General features: G+C 40.4%; 1 protein-coding gene across 13 annotated transcripts in view; it reads left to right on the top strand.

Annotated features, from left to right (window-relative positions):
- HEATR6 (HEAT repeat containing 6) overlaps positions 1-22,744 on the top strand; it is a 137,886-nt gene that overhangs the window by 21,711 nt on the left and 93,431 nt on the right. For 12 of the 13 annotated variants that reach the window (XM_082373930.1, XM_082373921.1, XM_082373929.1 and 9 more), the window contains 10 exons: positions 365-571; positions 954-1,053; positions 11,662-12,017; positions 12,910-13,032; positions 13,584-13,670; positions 16,880-17,014; positions 17,820-17,942; positions 18,685-18,809; positions 19,470-19,566; positions 22,434-22,638. In XM_082373930.1, coding sequence (XP_082230056.1) covers positions 365-571; positions 954-1,053; positions 11,662-12,017; positions 12,910-13,032; positions 13,584-13,670; positions 16,880-17,014; positions 17,820-17,942; positions 18,685-18,809; positions 19,470-19,566; positions 22,434-22,638 — 1,558 coding nt within the window. The remainder of the gene's footprint in view (positions 1-364; positions 572-953; positions 1,054-11,661; positions 12,018-12,909; positions 13,033-13,583; positions 13,671-16,879; positions 17,015-17,819; positions 17,943-18,684; positions 18,810-19,469; positions 19,567-22,433; positions 22,639-22,744) is intronic. The other variant, XM_082373922.1, reaches the window with a different exon arrangement.

Genomic DNA, 22,744 nt, shown 5'->3' with positions numbered 1-22,744 from the left:
GCGGTTTGCTTTTCTCTTTTCATTTGGCTTTATGCTTTAATAAACTAGGCTTCTCATCTTTAAGTTATTTTCATGCTTATGACATCAGGTTTTTATACTGTGGGGCAGCCTAGGCTTATTCCTTACAGTAGGAAACCCTAACAGCAATGTGATTTGAGGCTCTGTTGGTTTTTTGAAATGTGGGGTTGGGGCGGCACGCAGGTGGCTTAGTTCACGGCTGCTCTTAGGGCCTGATGGATAATCACATTGCCTTTATTCCTCTAATTAAAGGGATCCTAAATGCTTTGAAAATGAAAAACATATATAGGAAGAAGGGGATTCGAGTCCTGATTTCTAACTGATGTGCGTCATCCTGAAATTTCAGACGCGTGCCTGTGCTCTGCAAGTTTTATCTGCCATCTTGGAAGGCTCAAAGCAGTTTCTTTCTGTTGCTGAAGATACCAGTGACCACAGAAGGGCTTTCACTCCCTTTTCTGTAATGATCGCTTCTAGCATTAAAGAGTTGCACAGATGTCTTTTGTTAGCTTTGGTGGCTGAATCATCCTCACAGACCCTTACTCAGATAATTAAGGTAAATGTGCCAAGTTATCGGTGAGTTATAGAGGCAGTTTCTCTCTTTTTGCATAATGTTTATATTGCCCAAAAGTGAATTGACTTAAGAATATAACTAAGTAGTAATTTTATTAAAGATATCCTGTTTGGAAGTCTGTTCCTACTTGTCTGATCATACCTATAATCTCTGTATGTCCAAATAAATGATTTACTAAAAATACTGCTTTATCTTTAGTATTAAATTGTACCAATGAGAGTACAAGTGCTATTCCCCCTGGAAAAAAAAAAAGGACTGATTTTTAAATAAGTATAAAGACTTTCTAAATTAAAGGCTCTAAAATTTTGTCTCTATGCTGTGACTATATCAGGCCCACTGATGAGCTCTTCTTTGTGTTTTGCAGTGCCTTGCAAACTTAGTATCAAATTCACCTTATAACCGTCTGAAACTCAGCCTGCTGACCAAAGTCTGGAACCAGATAAAGCCTTATATCCGCCACAAAGGTTGGTGGTAGTTTGAAACTGATTGCTTCTTTATATCAATCAGATCTAGATTATTAGTTTAAAAAAATAGGGCATTGTTATAGCTCTAAGATATCTCTGCTTATTCTCCTCAAATTTTAGGGGGAATCAACTATTGCTAGAACCCCACTTTTGACCGCTAAAGCCTCAGTGGACACCACTGGAAAGAAGTGACCTGGAGAATTAACTGTAAAGTTTAATGCCTCTTCAATGCATCAGTGCAGTGACCAGAGTATCCCTTTAGAATTGAGATTGAGCAAAATCCCAGGGGGTCCCACTCTAGTATGTAATAGTTCATATCCTTTAGATATAAGTAGAGGATGGATGGACAGTCAGATAGACAGGCATTATCCTCATTTTGGAAAGAAGAAGTGGAATATAAAACCTAACTTCTTTAACATTATCTCCTCGAGTTCAGATAAAATTTCAGAACCTCAAATCTCCACTAACTACAGTCTTATTTCTTATTTCCTGACTTACTCTCACATATAATATATATGTGTTGCCTTTAGAAGATTTGTTTTTCTTTTGTTTGCAAGCTTTGGGATCAGACCACATTTTGTTGAGTTCTTAGTCAGAATTGTAGAACTTGAAGGAGGCACGGATGTTTTTGTGGCATCGTGGGAGATGTTCTGGACCCAGTGTCAGTCTGCAGCTCACTCCCATTTTTGCCATCGCATAGCCATGCCCTTCTCTGAACCCTAATTTCCTCCTAACAGGAAGATCTATGCCTACCTCATAAGATTTTTATGAGGCTTAAATGAGCTAATGATATGTAAACAAAGTCCAATTCATCCCTTTCACCAATGTGTAAAAGGGGACCCAGGAAGGTAAATCTTGCCTTAAGATTGCTTATGACGTTAGTTGCAGAAGTAAGATTAAGACAACCCAAGTCTTCTGGCTCAGTCCCCTGCTCATTCCACTGCACTAGCTTTTCTTCATCTGCAGACTGAGGGGAGTGGACCATGTCTCAAAGGTCCTTTTCAAGTATCTGACTTGGTCCTCCAGCAACCTTTTATTATTAAAATGTTCAAACCCACAGAAAATTTTTACTATTGTACAGTGAGCACCTGTTACCTCTACCTAGACTTAACAGTTGTTAACACTGTCATATTTGTTTTCTCTCTCTCTCTACATATATGTATCAGTGTGTATATGTGTACGTGTGTGTGTTTATATGCATATTTTGGTCTATGTGTACATATTTATATAGACTTTTTTCCCTTGAACCATTTGAAGGTAAATTATAGACATATTTCACCCTAAATACCACAGTATGTATCTCCCCAAAATAAAGACAATCTCCTAAAAAACACAATACCATTCTCACACCTAAGAAAATTACATTGATTCCATAGTATTATCTAATGTCTAGTCCACATTCAGATTTCCTCATGTGTCCCCAAAATTCTTTTATAGCTTTTTTTTAAAAAACCTGGGTTCATTCAGGGTTCATGCATTATATTTAGTTTTTTTTGTTGTTTTTTTTTTTTTAAATTCAACCGAGTAGATTTGAAGACCTAATTGACTTTGTTGAACGATTCACGAATGGGGCAGCATCTCATCTAGTAGATAAGAGGTGCTCCGAGGAGCTCTTCAATGGAAGGCTTTTTTTTTAAAGGAACTCCTTTATTTATTTATTTATTTATTTATTTTTTGGCTGTGTTGGGTCTCCGTTTCTGTGCGAGGGCTTTCTGTAGTTGCGGCAAGCGGGGGCCACTCTTCATCGCGGTGCGCTGGCCTCTCATTATCGCGGCCTCTCTTGTTGCGGAGCACAGGCTCCAGACGCGCAGGCTCAGTAGTTGTGGCTCACAGGCCTAGTTGCTCCGCAGCATGTGGGATCTTCCCAGACCAGGGCTCGAACCCGTGTCCCCTGCATCAGCAGGCAGACTCTCAACCACTGTGCCACCAGGGAAGCCCTATATTTAGTTTTTATGTCACTTAAGCCTTTTTAACTTTTTTTTTACTTGAAGTATAGTTGGCATTATGTTCAGGTGAACATAATGATTCAACATTTAAATGCATCACAAGTGATCACCACGATAAGTCTAGTAGCTAGCCATCTCTCACAATACAAAATTATTACAGTATTATTGACTATATTCCTTATGTTGTATATTATATCCCTGTGACTTAATTATTTTATAACTGGAAGTTTGTAACCTCTTAATCCCTTTCACCTATTTCATGCATCCCCTAACCTCCTCTGGCAACCACCAATTTGCTCTGTCTGTAAGTCTGTTTCTGTTTCGTTTGTTCATTTGTTTTGTTTTTTAGATTTCACATATAAGTGAGATTATGCAGTATTTGTCTCTGTCTGACTTATTTAACTTAGCATAATACCCTCTAGTTCCATCCATGTTGTTGCAAATGGCAAGATTTCTTTTTTTTTTTTTGAAATTAATTAATTAATTTATTTATTTTTGGCTGCATTGGGTCTTCATTGCTGCGTGCGGGCTTTCTCTAGTTGCGGCGCCCTGGCTTCTCATTGCAGTGGCTTCTCTTGTTGTGGAGCACAGGCTCTAGGCCCATGGCTTCAGTAATTGTGGCACATGGGCTCAGTAGTTGTGGCTCACGGGCTCTAGAGCACAGGCTCAGTAGTTGTGGCGCACAGGCTTAGTTGCTCTGCGACATGTGGGATCTTCCCGGACCAGGGCTTGAACCCATGACCCCTGCATTGGCAGGCGGATTCTTAACCACTGCACCACCAGGGAAGTCCTTCTTTTTTTTTTTTAATGGCTGAGTAATATTCCATTGTATACATGTGCCACATCTTTTTTATCCACTTAGGTTGGGCATTTAGGTTGTTTCCATATCTTGACTATTGTGAATAATGCTGCAGTGAACATTGGGGTGCATATATCAAATCAATGTTTTTGTTTTCTTTGAGTGAATACCCAGAAGTGGAATTGCTAGATCGTATGGTAATTCTGTTTTTAATTTTTGAGGCACCTCCATACTGTTTTCCATGGTGGCTACACCAATTTACATTCCTGCCAACAGTACACGAGGGTTCCCTTTTCTTCACATCCTTGCCAACACTTGTTTCTTGTCTTTTTGATGATAGCCATTATGACAGATGTGAGCTGATATCTCATTGTGCTTTTGATTTCCCTGATGATTAGTGGTGATTAGTAATGTTGAGCATCTTCTCATGTTTTTCTTGGCCATTTGTATGTCTTCTTTGGAGAAAGGGCTGTTCAGGCTCTCTGACCATTTTTTAATGGGATTGGTTTTTTTTGTTACAGAGTTGTATGATTTCCTTTTTAAGAAATATATATATATATAAACACACACACACACATGGATATATCATTGGCAAATATCTTCTCCCATTCAGTAGGTTGCCTTTTCATTGTATTAAAGATTTCTTCCACTGCGTAAAAGCTTATTAGTTTGATGTAATCCCACTTACTTATTTTTGCTTTTGTTTCCCTTGCCTGAGGAGACAAATCCAAAAAATACTGCTAAGACTGACATCAAAGAGTGTACTACCTATGTTTTCTTCTAGGTGTTTTATGGTTTCAGGTCTTACATTTAAGTCTTAAACCCATTTTTAATTTGTTTTTGTATATGATACAAGAAAATGGTCCAGTTTCACTCCTTTGCATGTAGCTATCCAGGTTTCCCAACACCATTTATTGAAGACGCTGTCTTTTCTCCATTGCATATTTTTGCCGCCATTGTCCTAGATAAATTGACCATATAAGTGTGGGTTTATTTCTGAGCTCTCTATTCTGTTTTGATTACTGCAGTGTTGTAGCATAGTTTGAAATCAGGGGCATGTGATATCTCCAGCTTTGTTCTTTTTTCTCAAGATTGCTTTGGCTATTTGGGGTCTTTGGTGGTTCCCTACAAGTTTCAGGATTACTGGTTCTAGTTCTGTGAAAAATGCCATGGGTATTTTGATGGTGAATGCATTGAACCTGTAGATTGCTTTGGGTAGTAAGGACATTTTAACAATATTGATTCTTCCAGTCCATAAGCATGGTATATGTATCTTTCCATTTATTTGTGTTGTCTTCAATTTCTTTCATCAATGTCTTATAGTTTTCAGAATACAGGTCTTTCACCTTCTTGGCTAAATTTATTCTTAGGTATTTTATTTTTTTGATGCAATTGTGAATGGCATTGTTTTCTTAATTTCTTTCTCTGATGGATTGTTATTAGTGAATAGAAATGCAACAGATTTCTGTATATTAATTTTATGCAACTTTACTGAATTCATTTATTAGTTCTAATAGTTTTTTGGTGGAGTCTTTAGGGTTTTCTATATATAGTATCATGTCATCAGTGACAGTTTTACTTCTTCCTTTCCAATTTGGATGCCTTTTATTTCTTTTTCTAGTCTGATTGCTGTGTCTAGGACTACCAATACTACATTGAATAGAAGTGGCAAGAGTGGGCATCCTTGTCTTGTTCCTGACCTTAGAGGAAATGCTTTCAGCTTTTCACTGTTGAGTATGTTAGCTGTGGGTTTGTCATATATGGCCTTTATTATGTTGAGGTATGTTCCCTCTATATCCACTTTGTTGAGAGGTTTTAGCATAAAGGGATGTTGAATTTTGTCAAAAGCTTTTTCTGCATCTATTGAGATGATATATGATTTTTACTCTTCATATTGTTAATGTAGTGTATCAGGTTGATTGATCTGCAGATACTGAACCATCCTTGCATCCCTGAGGTAAATCCCACTTGATCACGATGTGTGATCCTTTTAATGTATTGCTGACTTTGGTTTGCTAATATTTTGTTGAGGATTTTTGCATCTGTGTTCATCAGGGATATTGGCCTGTAATTTTCTTTCTTTGTAGTGTCTTTGTCTGGTTTTGCTGTCAGGGTAATGCTGGCCTGGTAGAATGAATTTGGAAATTGAATTCTCCTCAGTTTTTTGGAATAGTGTGAGAACAATTGATACTAAGTATTCTTTAAATGTTTGGTAGACTTCATCTGTGAAGCCATCTGGTCCTGGACTTTTGTTATGGGGGAGTTTTTTTGATTACTGATTTAATTTTCATTACTAGTAATTGGTCTGTTCAGATTTTCTTTTTCTTTCTGATTCAGTCTTGGAAAGATGGTATGTTTTTAGAAATTTATCCATTTCTTCTAGGTTGTCCAATTTGTTGGCATATAACTGTTTATAGTAATCTCTTATGATCTTTTATATTTCTGTGGTGTTGGTTGTATCTCCTCTTTCATTTCTGATTTTATTGATTTGGGCCCTCTCTATTTTTCTTGATGAGTCTGGCTGAAGATTTATCAATTCTGTTTATCTTTTCAGAGAACCAACTTTTAGTTTCATTGATCTTTTCTTTTTCTTTCTTTTTTTTTTTTTTTTTCGTATCTATTTCCACTCTGATCCTTATTTTCCCCTATGAGTTTTGTTTTTCTTTTTTTAGCTTCCTTTAGGTATGAGGTTAGATTGTTTATTTGAGGTTTTTCTTGTTTCCTGAAGTAGGCCGTATTGCTACAAACTTCCCTCTAAGAACTGCCTTTGTTGTGACCTATAGATTTTGAAACACTGTGTTTCCATTTTCATTTGTCTCAATGTATTTTTTTATTTCCTCTTTGATTTTTTTCAGTGACCTATTGGTTGTTTAGTAGCATGTTGTTTAGACTCCACTTGTTTGTGTTTTGTCCAGTTTGTTCTCTTATAGTTGATTTCTGGTCTCATAGGATTTTGGTCTGAAAAGAAGCTTGATATGATTTTAGTCTTCTTAAATTTATCGAGACTTGTTTTGTGGCCTAATATGTGATCTATCCTGGAGAATGTTCCACGTGCACTTGAAAAGAATGTGTATCCTGCTGGTTTTGGGTGGAATGTTCTCTCTCTATATATCTATTAAGTCAGGGTAGTATAATGTGTCATTTAAGGCCAGTGTTTCCTTAAACACATTGTTTCCTTCTGTCTGGATGATCTATCCATTGATATAAGTGGGGTGTTAAAGTCCTTACTATTACTATATTACTGTCAGTATCTCCTCATGTCTGTTAATATTTGCTTTATGTATTTAGCTGTTCCTATGTGGGGTACACATACATTTACAAGTGTTAAATCTTCTTGTTGGATTGATCTCTTTATCATTATGTAATGCACTTTTTTGTCTTTTGTTACAGTCTTTGATTTAAAGTCTTTTTTTTTAACATCTTTATTGGAGTATGATTGCTTTACAATGGTGTGTTAGTTTCTGCTGTATAACAAAGTGAATCAGCTATATGTATACATATATCCCCGTATCCCCTCCCTCTTGCGTCTCCCTCCTACCCTCCCTATCCCACCCCTCTAGGTGGTCACAAAGCACCGAGCTGATCTCCCTGTGCTATGCAGCTGCTTCTCACTAGCTATCTATTTTACATTTGGTAGTGTATATATGTCAGTGCTCCTCTCTCACTTCGTCCCAGCTTACCCTTCCCCCTCCCCATGTCCTCTCTACGTCTGCATCTTTATTCCTGTCCTGCCCCTAGGTTCATTAGAACCTTTTTTTTTTTTTTAAATTCCATATATATGTGTTAGCATGCAGTATTTGTTCTTCTCTTTCTGCCTTCCTTCACTCTGTATGACAGACTCTAGGTCCATCCACCTCACTACAAATAACTCAATTTCATTTCTTTTTATGGCTGAGTAATATTCCATTGTATATATGTGCCACATCTTCTTTATCCATTCATCTGTTGATGAACACTTAGGTTGCTTCCATGTCCTGGCTGTTGTAAATAGTGCCGCAGTGAACATTGTGGTACATGTGAAGTCTGTTTTGTCTGATATAAATATTACTACCCCAGCTTTCTTTTCATTTGCATTTGCATGTAATATCTTTTTCCATCCTCTCACTTTCAATTTCCGTGCGTCTTTAGATCTGAAGTGAGTCTCTTGTAGGTAGCATATATATGGGTCTTGCTTTTTTATCCATTCAGCCACCTTATGTCTTTTGATTGGAGCATTTAGTCCATTTTCATTTAAAGTAACTTTTGATGGTTATGTACTTACTGCCTTTTTGTTAATTGTTTTCTGGTTATTTTTGTTGTTTTTCTCTGTTCCTTTCCTCTTCTCTTGCTCTCTTGTGATTTAATGACTTTCTTGAGTGTTATGTTTGTACAGTAAGTCCCCTACATACGAACGAGTTCTGTTCTGAGAACACGTTCGTAAGTCCAATTTGATCATAAGTCAAACAGTTAGCCTAGGTACACAACTAACACAATTGTCTATATAGTATTGTACTGTAATAGGTTTATAATATTAATACACAAATAATACATAAAAAACAAACACAAAAAATGAAACATTTTTAATCTTACAGTACTTTGAAAAGTACAGTAGTGCAGTATAATGGCTGGCCTACAGGGGCTGGCATCGAGTGAACAGGCAAGAAGAGTTACTGACTGGAGGAGGGAGTGGAGGTGGGAGATGGTAGAGCTGAAGGATCGTCAGCTAGGAGATGGAGGGCAAGCTGCTATTTTACTCACGCCTGACATTGATGGAACGCATGTTTGCATCTTTGAAAGTTCACAACTTGAAGGTTCACATGTAGGGGACTTACTGTATTCCTTTCTCCTTGTTTTTTGAGTTTATCTAGTATTGTTTTATGATTTGTGGTTACCATGAGGTTATTATATAACAACCTGGTATACAGCAGTCTATTTTAAGTTAATGGTCGCTTAAGTTTGAGCACATTCTAAAAGCACTACATATTTACTCCCTACCCCCATGTTTTATGTTTTTGATGTCATCTTTAACATCTTTCTGTTTTGTGTATCTCTTAACTAATTATTGTAGATATATAAGATTTTACTAGTTTTGTCTTTTAACCTTCATAGTACCTATATAGGTGGTTGATCCACTACTTTTACTATATGTTTGCCTTTATAGTGAGATTTTTTTTCTTTCATAATTTTTATATTTCTACTTATAATTTTGTGTTTTTTGTTTAAAGACGTCCCTTTAACATTTCTTGTTAGGTCAGTTTAGTGGTGATGAACTCCTTTAGTTTTTGCTTGTCTGGGAAACTCTTTATCTCTCCTTCAATTCTGAATGAGAGCCTTGCCAGAGGGAATATTCTTGGTTGTAAGGGTTTTTCTTCCTTTCAGTACTTTGAATATCTTGTGCCACTCCCTTCTGGTATGTAAAGTTTCTGCTGAAAAGTCAGCTGATCATCTTCTGGGGCTCCTCCATATGTAACTAGTTGTTTTTCTCTTGCTGCTTTTAAGATTCTCTATTTAACTTTTTTTTTTAAGTAAATTTATTTAGTTATTTAGTTATTTAGTTATTTAGTTTTGGCTGTGTTGGGTCTTTGTTGCTGTGCGCGGGCTTTCTCTAGTTGCAGTGAGCGGGGGCTACTCTTCGTTGCGGCGCACAGGCTTCTCATTGCGGTGGCTTCTCTTGTTGCAGAGCACGGGCTTTAGGCACGCAGGCTTCAGTGGTTGTGGCACATGGGCTCAGTAGTTGTGGCTTGTGGGCTCTAGAGCACAGGCTCAGTAGTTGTGGTACACGAGCTTAGTTGCTCTGCGGCATGTGGGATCTACCTGGGCCAGGGCTCAAACCTGTGTCCCTTGCATTGGCAGGTGGATTCTTAACCACTGTGCCACCAGGGAAGCCCTCTATTTAACTTTTGACTTTAATTATAATGTGTCTTGGTGTGGGTCTTTTGGGGTTCATCTTGTTTGGGACTTTTTGTGATTCCTGGACTTGGATGTGTGTTTCCTTTGCCAGGTTTGGAAAGTTTTCAGCCATTATGTCTTCAAAGAGATTTTCTGTCCCTGTCCCTCTCTCTTCTCCTTCTGGGACCCCTATAATGTGAATGTTAGTACACTTTATGTTGTCACAGAGGTCCCTTAAACTATCCTTATTTTTCTTGTTTCTTTTTTCTTTTTGCTTTTCCATTTGGATGATTTTCATTAGCCTGTCTTCCAGATTGCTGATCTGTTCTTCTGTATCATCTAATCTGCATTTGGTTTCCTCTAGTGTATTTCTCATTTTTGTTATTTTATTCAGCTCTGATTGGTTCTTTTTTATATTTTCTGTCTCTTTGTAGAAGTTCTCACTGTGTCCTTCCATTCTTCTCCTGAGTTCAGAGAGCATTTTTATGATCCTTAGTTTGAACGCTTTATCTGGAAGATTGATTGTCTCCATTTCATTTAGTTCTTTTTCTGAGGTTTTGTCCTGTTCTATCATTTGGGACATATTTCTTTGTCTCCTCATTTTGCCTAACCCTCTGTTTGTTTCTATGTATTAGGTAGATCATCTACATTTCTTGTTCTTGATAGAGTGGCTAAGTATAGAAGGTGTCCTGTGAGGCCCAGTAGTATGGTCCCCCCTGGTCACCAGAGCTAGGTGCTCCAGGAGTGTCTCCTGTGTGGGTTGCATGTGCCCTTTTGCTGTGGCTGGGCCATGCTTTCTGCAGGTGTGCTAGGGAGTAGGGTTGGTTCCCAGTGCAGCTGGCTGTAATTGGGGACTGCATTAGATTAGCACTAGCTGGGTTGAATCCGCAGGTGAACCCAGGGCAGGTTGAGTGATGCTAGTAAATTAGATGGAGAGAGTCAGAACTGGTGACCGCCTGGGTATTCCCTGGCAGTCCAGTGGTTAGGACTCAGTGCTTTCACTGCTGTGGCCTGGGTTGGATCCCTGGTCAGGGAACTGAGATCCTGCAAGCTGTGTGGCTCAGGCAAAAACAAAAACAAAAACAACTGGTGCCTGCCAGTGCCTGGCCACCTAGGTAGAGAGGGAGACAAAGAAAAAAAAATTTTTAAGTGGCACTCGCCAGCTCCTCAGTACCTTTTGGTGACACGCCTTAATATTAGTCAATGAATCTCCTTCACATATGATCAGGCACTTTTCAAACTGCTGTCTGTGTGCCAGGACCTGGAGTGAGTGAGTTTTTGTGTACAGCCTTTTAGAGTGGATTCTCAATTCTCTGCAGCCCTCTGGCTCTCTCTTGGATGTAAGCCCTGCTGGTTTCCAAAGCCAGGCATTATGGAGGTTCATCTTCCTGATGCATGTCCCCTGGGCTGGGGAGCCCAATGTGGGGTTCAGAGCCGACCTCTGAGGCTGTGAAATCCCTCCTGCCTGTGGTCCACAGCACTGGGGGTGTAGGTCCCTGCCAGACCGTGTCTCTGCCCCTCCTACTTGTCTCAGTGTGGCTTTTTTTTTTCCTTTTATCCCTAGTTATGGAGAATCTTCTCTGCTAGTCTTTCAGTCATTCTCAGAGATAGTTGCTCTCTATGCAGTTGTAATTTTCCTGTCCTTGGGAGGAGACAGTCCAGCGTCTTCCTACTGTGCCATCTTGTCCTGCCTCCTCACTTTAGTCTTTTTGACTCTAGAGGAGTCTGTGGCCCTTTTTCTTTCTTTTATGATACTGATTTTGGAAGGGTCCAAGCCAGTTGTCTTATAGTATGTCGTATACTCTCAATTTGTTGGGTATTTTCTTTACAGTGTTAACTTACACTTCTGTCCCATAAACTGGAAGTTAGGTCTAGAGGTTTAATTAGATTCAGGTTAAACAAAGAAGCCATAATTCTTAATTGCCTGCAGGGATAGTTACGATCCTTATGGTAGCTGTTCCTGTGGTGATAGGTTCTTTTCGATTCCTTTGACAGATGTTAACGTTCGTGTGTCAAGTCTCACACTATTGGGGGCCATAGTGTCCACTCACGCACCTTTACCTGAAGTCCGGCTACTTTTACAACAGCCCTGTTCTTCTGGACTCAGCAATAGCAATTCAGCCACTCCTCACGTCAGTCCTCCTGATTGGTGGAAGAAAGCCCCTTCAGGACCCTTTCTGGAAGAAGCCGCAGTTAGCTCGCCAAAGGTGTCTTCAGAGCCCTGCTGGCTCATTCGACTTTGCATTTCCATTGTTGTTCTGCCCAAGGAAGATGCCTGTTCAGGTAGCGATGCTGGCTCCACAGGAGGAAGCACCTATGAGCCCTTCCCCTTGCGACTGGAGGCCTTACAGGTAGGAGGTTCCATTTCCTCATCTCTGAAATGGAAGTAATCATCCTTTCTTCATGGGGTGATTACTTCCTGAGGAGTAAGTCTGTGAAAATAAGGTCAAACCAAGCCGTGTGTCATTGGTGTTAGTGGGAGTTGTGTGTGAATTCACACTTCAGGTGTGAATGCTTTGTTTGTTGTTTTGTTTTGGGGGGGTAGGTTGGGGGGGATTGGTTGTAAAATATCACATTCGTCCCCTTTTGTTGCAAGCCATTTTAGTCACCTCATGTATTATATGGCAGGTCCGTATAATAGATTATATAATAATTCTGAAAGAATTTGTAGAGTTAATCTTTGATTTCTGCGTCTGAAAGTTAAATAAATGTTTAATATTCTATAAACTTCTCTTTGGTCTTATATCTGCTTAGAGACAACAAAGTATTTGCTCCTTCAAAGGAAGAAAACCACCCTAGATTAAAGTATTTGTTTTTCTGTAATATTTTTAAAATATTAAAGTATTTGTTTTTTCTGTACACCCTAAAGTATTTGTTTTTTGGTGCTAGGGTCTGCTAATTATCTGGTTAATATTGAACATGTCCTTTAACCTCTTTAACCTTTAACTTTTTCAGTCTTAGTTTCTTCAGCTGAAATACTCAATAAATACCTACCAGTAGATAAATTGTTCCCAGGCTTAAGTGTGATAATATTGATAATCTAAATGAAACACATTTTGTAAATTATAAAGCACCATAAAATTTTATGATATACTTAATTGAAGATTATGGTTGTTCTTCATTTCATTAACATCAGATTTCAGCCCCTTGTTGAATGTGAGTGATTTCTGAAATATTGAAATACTTCTGGATATTGCAGTCCTGCATTCAGGTCTTGGGGTTAATCCCCTGTTTTCTTTGCAGGTGTTGGCTCATCTGGCAAGGGGCTACTTTTCAATGACTCAGGTCTACTTGATGGAGCTTGGAGAGGTGATTTGCAAGTGCCTGGGGGAGGCAGATCCGTCTGTCCAGCTTCATGGAGCAAAGGTAATTTTCACTAAAAGCCCTGTGCTTCAGGGAGCACAGGTTGGTGCTCTGTGGTGACCTAGATGGGTGGATGGGGGCGGTGGGAGGGGTATCCAGGAGGGGATATAGGTAGACATATAGATGATTTGCTTGGTTGTACAGTGGAAACTGACACAACATTGTACAGCAGCTATACCCCAGTTTTAAAGAAGAAAAAAAAAACTGTGTGCTTCTTTCTTCTCTTCCTTCTATGTTCTTCCCTCTGCTGCATGTCCATCAATTCTGAGTTTCTTTAGGAGGTTTCAGGTAGGGAAGTGATATCAGTACCTTCCTCTATTTTCAGCTCTACATGTAAACCCAAAGAGTTGATTTGGTAATAAATTAACAATATATACTTGGTGATTTTGCTCCTGGAAAGAATGCCTCTGAGATAGGAGTTACTGAGAAAAGAAAGAAAATCAGTTGGAAATTACTTTTCCCCTTGATTTGAGGTAATCTCCAAACTGAAGTGGCTTTTTACCTCCATGGTTCTAATACTCATCTCTGATAATCTATTTCTTTTATCTTGGCAGCTTCTGGAAGAACTGGGTACAGGCTTAATACAACAATATAAACCAGATTCTTCCATAGCACCTGATCAGAGAGTGCCAGTCACCTTGGTAAGTAAATGTATATTCATGGTTTTCTCTTTTCTTAGTGCTTCAGTCAGTTTTATTTTGAGGCTTAGTGATAAAGTGGTATAGAGTATGGTTTTTTCCAATATCAGAAATTATGGTTTATAATCTAGGATGAATAGGTTTTATTTGCATTTCAGTTTATTTGCTGTTCAGTGTGTGGTAAGATTATGTGTAACATACAGCCAGCAATGGAAGAACCAGTTTTGGGGGAGTTTTTTTTCCCCACAAAACCTAGTTTGGTTACACAGTGTGCCCAAGAGACAGACTAGAATGGTGGGAAGAGCCCAAGATTTGGAATCAGAAGGCATGGGATTAAACCACTTAATGAATATGTGGCTATGAACATAGTTTCCTTGTTGTAAAGAGGAGTAAAAATCCTTAACTCACTGGACTTTTGGAAGATTGAATGAGGTGTGAAGACTCTGGCAAATAGTAGATGCTCAGTGAGTCTTAATTCCCTTAGCCCCTCCCTGCCAGGCCCCTCCCCCTTATTCCCATTCAGTTCTGTGGTCTGAGCTTGTGTGTGTTGCCCCACACTGTGCCAGTTATTCTTTGGAGGAGGAACATGTGAGCCCACAAAAAAAACCTTCTACTTAGAGCCAAAAACCAAATCAACTCAACATTAGGGATGTTTTCTCCCTCTGCCCTCCTCATCCTGCCTATTCTTTTTCTTTTCACAATTTCCATCACCCTAGATGGAATGCTAGAATTAAGAATGTCTAGCTCGGGCTTCCCTGGTGGCGCAATGGTTAAGAATCCGCCTGCTAATGCAGAGGACACGGGTTCGAGCCCTGGTCCGGGAAGATCCCACATGCCGCGGAGCAACTAAGCCCGTGCACCACAACTACTGAAGCCCGCGCGCCTAGAGCCCGTGCTCCGCAACAAGAGAAGCCACCACGAGACACCCTCGCTCGCCACAACTAGAGAAAGCCCGTGCGCAGCAATGAAGACGCGATGCAGCCAAAAATAAATAAATTTCAAAAAAAGAATGTCTAGCTCTAGTCACTTCCCTAGACTGCCACTAAAACTGAAATGTCACTGTTTGCAGGGAGTTGAGTTGCGCTTTGCTATCAGACAGACCTGGGTTTAATCCAGACTTCTCCCCTTGTTCCAAGTGACTTTGAGCAAGACTCTTAACTGTTCGCACTTAAGTGTTGTTTCATATGTAAAAAAGGGATATACTTTCTGTATTACTAATCTGTTGAGTGATAAATTATCCTAAACACTTTGCAGCTTAAAACCATATCCTACATTTATTCTCTCACATAGTTTCTGTGGACCAGGAATTGAGGGCAGCTTACCTGATGGTTCTGGCTCAGGTCTCATGAGGCTGCAGCCAGGATGCTGGCAGGGACTGCAGTCAGCCAAATTTGATGGGCGTTGGAGGAGCTCCTTCCAAGGTGGCCCGATCACTCGCATACCTTGCAAGTTAGCGCTGGCTGATGGCAGATCTCACTCAGTTCCTTCCCATGAGGACCTCTCCAGAGGGCTGCGCGAGTGTTCTCCTGACAAGGCAGCCGGTCTCCCTTCTAGCAAATGAATTGAGAGTGAGCAAAACAGAGCTGTAGGATTTTTATAACCTAGTTTCAGAAGTTCTGCACTGTCATTCCCACAATACCCCCATTAGTTACACAGGTCAGCCTTAGTCAGTGTGGGAGGGGATGGCCTTCTGAACATTAGGAGGTGAGATTCATTGTGAGCCATGTTGGAGGCTGGCAACCACACCTGTCCACATTCTTCTGGTTTGGGGCAGGAGGACCCAGATTGGGTGTCCAGGAGCTAGGATTGTGGGGTGAAAGAATTGGTGTGTGAGTGCATGGCAAAACTGAGGACTAAGTCCATGGGGCAGGAAATGGAGACACCAAAACCCCAGACAGATTTGCACATGGGGCATGAAATCCCAGGGTTTTTATAAAGCATGGAAAGGAGACTGTTAAAGGTACTCTGCAGATGCCTACCTTGAGGGGCATTGAAGTGAGAAAATTCTTCAAAGTGCTGAAAACAGAGCCTGTTGTTCAATTTAAGAATCTCCACTGTGCACCCAGCACTGTCCTAGGGACTTTACACACAGTCTTACATTTTATTATCACACAAACTCTGCCAAGTAATCTCTTTGTCCTGTTTTACTGAAGAGGAACCAAAGCTTAGACCGGTTCAGTGACTTGCCTGAGGCTGCAGAGACAGGAAGCAGAAGCTGAAGGGCTAACTCCACCCCAGCTCCTCCTCTGGATCCCATGCTTCTTGTACTCGGGCACATGGCCTCTGGGCTGCTCTGGGCCCCCGACCCTTGTGCCCTCGAGGTTTGAAAGAGCCCTGGCTGGGTGTCATTTTTTTTTTTTTAAACAAATTAGATTTTTTTTTTTTTTTAAAGATCAAATTTATAGAGAGAATGTTTTGCTTATCTCTTTTAAATTTTATTTATTTATTTATTTATGGCTGTGTTGGGTCTTCGTTTCTGTGCGAGAGCTTTCTCCAGTTGTGGCAAGTGGGGGCCACTCTTCATCGCAGTGCGCGGGCCTCTCACCATCGCGGCCTCTCCTGTTGCAGAGCACAGGCTCCAGGCGCGCAGGCTCAGCAATTGTGGCTCACGGGCCCAGCTGCTCCGCAGCATGTGGGATCTTCCGGGACCAGGGCTCGAACCCGTGTCCCCTGCATTGGCAGGTGGATTCTCAACCACTGCGCCACCAGGGAAGCCCTGGCTGGGTGTCATTTGATCTGATTCTCGACCAGCTCTGCTGCCCACTAACGTTATCTCTCTCTGCCCCAGTTTCCTGGTGTGAAAATGGAGATAAGGATATATTCTTCATTTAGTTGGTCTGAAGATTAAAATGAGTTGATATGTGTAAAACACTTAGAACAATGCCTGGCGTGTGGGAAGCTCTCTGAAAAACAGCTGCTGCTGCTGTTATTGCTATCCTCATCCTCATCTTCCTCCCCATTATTATCATCACTATTGCTGCCTTACTGTAGCAGACTGTAGTTTCCTAATGGATGAAATGGAAGCTTTTAATTAGTTGTTTTCTAAAGTTCCTTTCATTGCTGTGGAAGAAGTACTAGTAAAAGTATTTACAGTAAGCTACTACTTTAAGGAAAAACTTTTCATCAACTGTGGTTACTCGTGGTGGTTTTAGCGTCGAGCTGGTCCCACTGTTGTCTCTTGGGCTGCAGTTGTAACCGTGCCTCTGTTCCAGGTGGTGATGTTCTGGACTGTGATGCTGAACGGTCCTTTACCCAGAGCCCTGCAGAATTCAGAGCATCCGACTCTGCAGGCGAGCGCCTGTGATGCCCTGTCTTCCATCTTGCCGGAAGCCTTCAGCAATCTGCTGGTAACCTTAGCGGTGTTTTATCATCTTTAATTTGTGACGCTGAGCATGAGAGCTTGAGTTTGATTTTGACTGTTTTTCATTTTGCACCAGTATTCAACATTATCTCTGAGGAAAAGGTGCATGTTCTACTTGAGTGTAGGGTGAGGGCAGTGGGGAGCAGCACTGACGTCTTAATGTCTCAGAGGAGCTTTTACTCCCTGTGCTTAGAAGGCGGGGGGGAGAGAAGTGAAAGTAGCAGAGGCTTTGGAGTCAGATTTCAGAAAGATTTCAAATCCAAAAGTTAGAAAATCCCAGCTCTTTGGATTTAAATCCTAGCTGGTTTAAATCTCAGCTCTTCGGTTATCTTAACTTCTCTAAAAATTAGTTTTATCACCTATAAAATGTAAATGATGTGAGTAATAACGTGAAGCATGTAAGAACGCCTAGCTTGGTGCCCAACACACACAGTGTTCAGACTGCTACTTCCTTTAATCCTTAATGGCATTTGCATCCATTCTTATTTATGTAAATTAGTTTTTATAAGGAAGGCAGCTTGACTAAAGTAGGAGAATAAAATGACCTGACTCACGATGGTGGAGGTTAAATGTAATCACGATGCTGTGTGTACCCCTGCCCCGAGTGGGTACTCAGTTGATAACTGGATCTGAGTTGAACCTTTGTTCTCTGCCAAGTTAGCCTCAAGGGCTCAGTTGTGGTCAACTCCTGAATGTGGATTCAACACAGGTGTGTCACAGTCACTTGTCGAAGGCATCGGCTCATGGCTGTTTCATTCGCACTTTTCCTTGGCCAACCTTTCTCGTTGCAGAGTGACAGGCAGATCCTGTGCATCACCATGCTGCTGGGGCTGAACGACAGCAAGAACCGTTTAGTGAAAGCTGCGACCTCTCGGGCCCTTGGGGTCTACGTGCTTTTTCCTTGTCTCAGACAGGTCAGAGTGAGCCCGTGTAGCTCCACTGTGCCTCTTTACAGTCCATTTTCTTACTCTCTTTGGTGGATATAGAGCTCCTGAGTTGGACAGTAAAGGAAATTAAATTGCTTTGTAATCTGGTTTCCTTAATTGCTACTAAAATATGCCACTGCCTGTAGTTCATTTGTTTTTAACGATTTTGTCCACTGGCCAGGACCCTCGAACAGTAAATGTTTAAATCAGTGGATAATTGGAAAAAATGAAATGGGACATTACCGTACGATACCAATAATTTAGAAAGCTAATAGAGTTTTTACTAAGAAGGAAATAAATTTCTCCTTCACTCTTACTTGTGACCTTTATCTCTCTGAGAAGTGTGTAAGTGAACAACAGTATGTGTTTTGGAAATGTGTTTCATTGTCCACATCTCTTCCTGAGGAGGAAATCAAGCCAAGCTCAGGATTCATAGACAGTTGTCGCAGGCCGAGTTATAAGATGTTCACAAGAGCAAAATCTATAGGCTTCTTGGGTGTGCATGGCACATACCAGAATTGTGGGAGACCTTCCCCTGGGATTTTAATGAGTGTCCAGATTGTAATATAGAAGAAGAAGAGTAAATAGATTGAGTAAAGGAATTTTGATTTCCAAATAAAGATTTGTGGTAAAGGCTTACAGCTTTATCTGCAAATAAATTTGAGAATTTTCAAGGTAGCAGTGTGAACTCCTAAAGTGACTACAGTGTTTTGTTTTGTTTATCTTACAGGATGTCATATTTGTTGCAGACACAGCAAATGCAATATTGATGTCACTTCAAGACAAGTCTCTTAATGTCCGGGCCAAAGCAGCCTGGTCCCTAGGCAACCTGACAGACACTCTGATTGTCAACATGTAGGTGACTCAGCTCATTTCTCCTGGGTGACTTCCAAGCCTAAGGTCCCAAGAGGATATCTTTGAGCCCTATTATAAAACCAAAACCTTAGTAATGGTTGCCCTACTTTTTAAATATTGTATTTGTATTTTTTTAAGTAATGTATTCACAGGTTGAAAAAAGAATTCAAACAGTACAAAGGGGTATGCAGTATAAAGCCTTTCTCCTACCTTAATCCCCTAGTTTCCCTCCCCAGAGGCGACTGCTTTATTCATACACAAGTGTCTTGCTTTTTGTCATTTAACTCTAACATATAACATGTATAAGCATTCTCCTGACTTCTACTGACTTTTTATAAATTGGTATTATTACACAGTCATCACTATGTGATGATTATTTCACCATTACCCTGTAAGTGAACATTCATGTTATTTTAGGCTTTTATATGCATTGAACATTTTCGTGCATGAAATCTCTCCATTTTGAGATATTCTTTTTGGTTACATCCAAAAGAATGTGGACCTACTAGGTCAAAAGGTATAAACTGTAAGTTCTTGGTATAATCTGAACAGATTTTTGGAGCTGTTTTTATAGTTATACTGAGTGAATATAATTTGTACATGTCTTTATTTAACTGGGCTTTACCTTTTAACATGTTTTGCCTGCTTTGGGTGGGACAGGGAAACACCAGACCCAAGTTTCCAGGAAGAGTTCTCTGGCCTCCTGCTCTTGAAGATGCTGCGATCAGCTATAGAGGCATCCAAGGATAAAGACAAGGTAGACTGACAGCAAAACCTAATATTTTTCAGTTAGATACTTCGTGTATTATAGTTTTATCCCACCAAATTTATCCCTGTTCAGAGGAGATTGAGGGTGTACTCAGGGTATATAGTGTACACGCCACACTTGTACAGTTTCTTTCCTGTCTCATGAAAAATACCAGTACCATTTATTTTATTTTATTTTTAAAATTTATTTATTTTATTTATTTATTTTACTTATTTGTTTTTGGCTGCGTTGGGTGTTTGTCGCTGCGCGCGGGCTTTCGCTAGTTGCGGTGAGCGGGGGCTACTCTTTGTTGCAGTGCATGGGCTTCTCATTGCAGTGGCTTCTCTTGTTGCAGAGCACGGGCTCTAGGTGCACGGGCTTCAGTAGTTGTGGCTCGTGGGCTCTAGAGCGCAGGCTCAGTAGTTGTGGCACACGGGCTTAGTTGCTCCACGACTTGTGGGATCTTCCCGGACCAGGGCTCGAACCTGTGTCCCCTGCCTTGGCAGGCAGATTCTTAACCACTGCGCCAGCAGGGAAGCCCGTCAGTGCCATTTGTAAGACTGCTCCATGATATGTCCATGTAGCTGGTTTTTTCCAAAAATCTTTAAGTAGAATAGACAAGTCAGAAAGATGAGCAGCTTGGCTTTGAACATTCCCTGTTACACTATTAAGTTTTTAAAATGTAGACCTAAGCTTTAGGGTCAGGCAGACATGGTTCAAATCCTGGCTTGCCGGTTACTAGCTGAGTGACCTTTGGTGCATTATTTAACTTCTACGAAGGTGAATTTCTTCTGTAACGTGGAAGTCGTTACATATACCTCATTGGATTCCAAGATGCCTTTTTTTTTTCTTAACACCTTTATTGGAGTATAATTGCTTTACAGTGGTGTGCTAATTTCTGCTGTATAACAGAGTGAATCAGCTATACATATACACTTATCCCCATTTCTCCTCCCTCCTGCGTCTCCCTCCCGCCCTCCCTATCCCACCCCTCTAGGTGGACACAAAGCACTGAGCTGATCTCCCTGTGCTATGCGGCTGCTTCCCACTAGCTATCTGTTTTACATTTGGTAGTGTATATATGTCCATGCCACTCTCTCACTTCGTCCCAGCTTACCCTTCCCCCTCCCTATGTCCTCAAGTCCATTCTCTACATCTGCATCTTTATTCCTGTCCTGCCCCTAGGTTCTTCAGAACCTTTTTTTTTAGATTCCATGTATATGTGTTAGCATATAGTATATGTTTTTCTCTTTCTGACTTACTTCACTCTGTATGACAGTCTCTGGGTCCATCCACCTCACTGCAAATAGCTCAATTTCATTTCTTTTTATGGCTGAGTAATATTCCATTGTATATATGTGTCACATCTCCTTTATCCATTCATCTGTCGATGGACACTTAGGTTGCTTCCATGTCCTGGCTATTGTAAATAGAGCTGCAATGAACATTTTGGTATATGACTCTTTTTGATTTACGGTTTTCTCAGGGTATATGCCCAGTAGTGGGATTGCTGGGTCATATGGTAGTTCTGTTTTTAGTATTTTAAGGAACCTCCATACAGTTCTCCATAGTGGCTGTATCAATTTACATTCCCACCAACAGTGCAAGAAGGTTCCCTTTTCTCCACACCCTCTCCAACATTTATTGTTTGTAGATTTTTTGATGATGGCCATTCTGACCGGTGTGAGGTGATACCTCATTGTAGTTTTGATTTGCATTTCTCTAATGATTAGTGATGTTGAGCATCCTTTCATGTGTTTATTGGCAATCTGTATATCTTCTTTGGAGAAATGTCTGTTTAGGTCTTCTGCCCATTTTTAGATTGGGTTGTTTGTTTTTTTAATATTGAGCTGCATGAGCTGCTTGTATATTTTGGAGATTAATCCTTTGTCAGTTGCTTCGTTTGCAAATATTTTCTCCCATTCTGAGGGTTGTCTTTTTGTCTTGTTTATGGTTTCTTTTGCTGTGCAAAAGCTTTTAAGTTTCATTAGGTCCCTTTTGTTTACTTTTGTTTTTATTTCCATTTCTCTAGGAGGTGGGTCAAAAAGGATCTTGCTGTGATTTATGTCATAGAGTGTTCTGCCTATGTTTTCCTCTAAGAGTTTGATAAGTGTCTGGCCTTACACTTAGGTCTTTAATCCATTTTGAGTTTATTTTTGTGTATGGTGTTAGGGAGTGTTCTAATTTCATTCTTTTACATGTAGCTGTCCAGTTTTCCCAGCACCACTTATTGAAGAGGCTGTCTTTTCTCCATTGTATATTCTTGCCTCCTTTATCAAAGATAAGGTGACCATATGTGCTTGGGTTTATCTCTGGGCTTTCTATCCTGTTCCATTGACAAGATGCCTTTTTTTAATAGCACCTAGCATAGTACCTGACTGATAGCAAGTGCTTAATTTAGTACAGTGGTTCTGGGAAGCCCTACATCAGGCTAATTTAGTCAGAATTTGTTTTTAAAAAAGAAAGCTTCCCAGATGATTCTAGTATGCTGCAAAGGTTGAGACTCTAGTCTAGCAGAAAAGTATTGACTGGAATTATGAAACCTAGCTTTTCCTCTAAGCCTTGCTGCAAACCACCAGTGTCCTGTTGCCCCTGGGCCTTGCACACCATCTCTATACAGCAAGGAAAATGGACCTCTCTGAAGTCCAGTCTAACATTAAAAAAATCAGGGCAAGGAGCTCTGCAGAACCTCACCTCTCTGATGGCTCAGGACGTTAACCACACAAGACCTTGCCGAGTTCTAAGAACTTGCGCCTTTACAGGCTGCATTTTTCATTATCTCTCTTGCTTTAAGATGTCTTGGGCCTCCTGGGTTTTTTAAGTGGAAATTATACTTTCTGACACATGTCTTTAGCATGTTTTACGTTTGATTCTAGGTAAAAAGCAATGCAGTCCGGGCCCTTGGTAATTTGCTTCATTTTCTGCAACCATCTCATATAGAAAAACCCAGATTTGCTGAAATCATTGAGGAGGCTATCCAGGCCCTAATTTCTACTGTTCTAATTGAGGCTGCCATGAAAGTCCGATGGAATGCTTGTTACGCAATGGGAAATGTATTTAAAAATTCTGCTCTTCCCTTAGGTAAGATCGTCTCCCTCTTCTCTCTGGTGGAGGGCCTCTTTGGACAGCACACACCAGTGTGCATTGTTATTAAAGCCACAGTATTATTCATAATGTTTTAAAAAAT

This window comes from Balaenoptera borealis, assembly GCF_965194805.1.
Source record: "Balaenoptera borealis genome assembly, chromosome: 20".
NCBI classification, from domain to species: Eukaryota; Metazoa; Chordata; class Mammalia; order Artiodactyla; family Balaenopteridae; genus Balaenoptera; species Balaenoptera borealis.
This window is presented reverse-complemented; position numbering and strand designations above follow the sequence as displayed.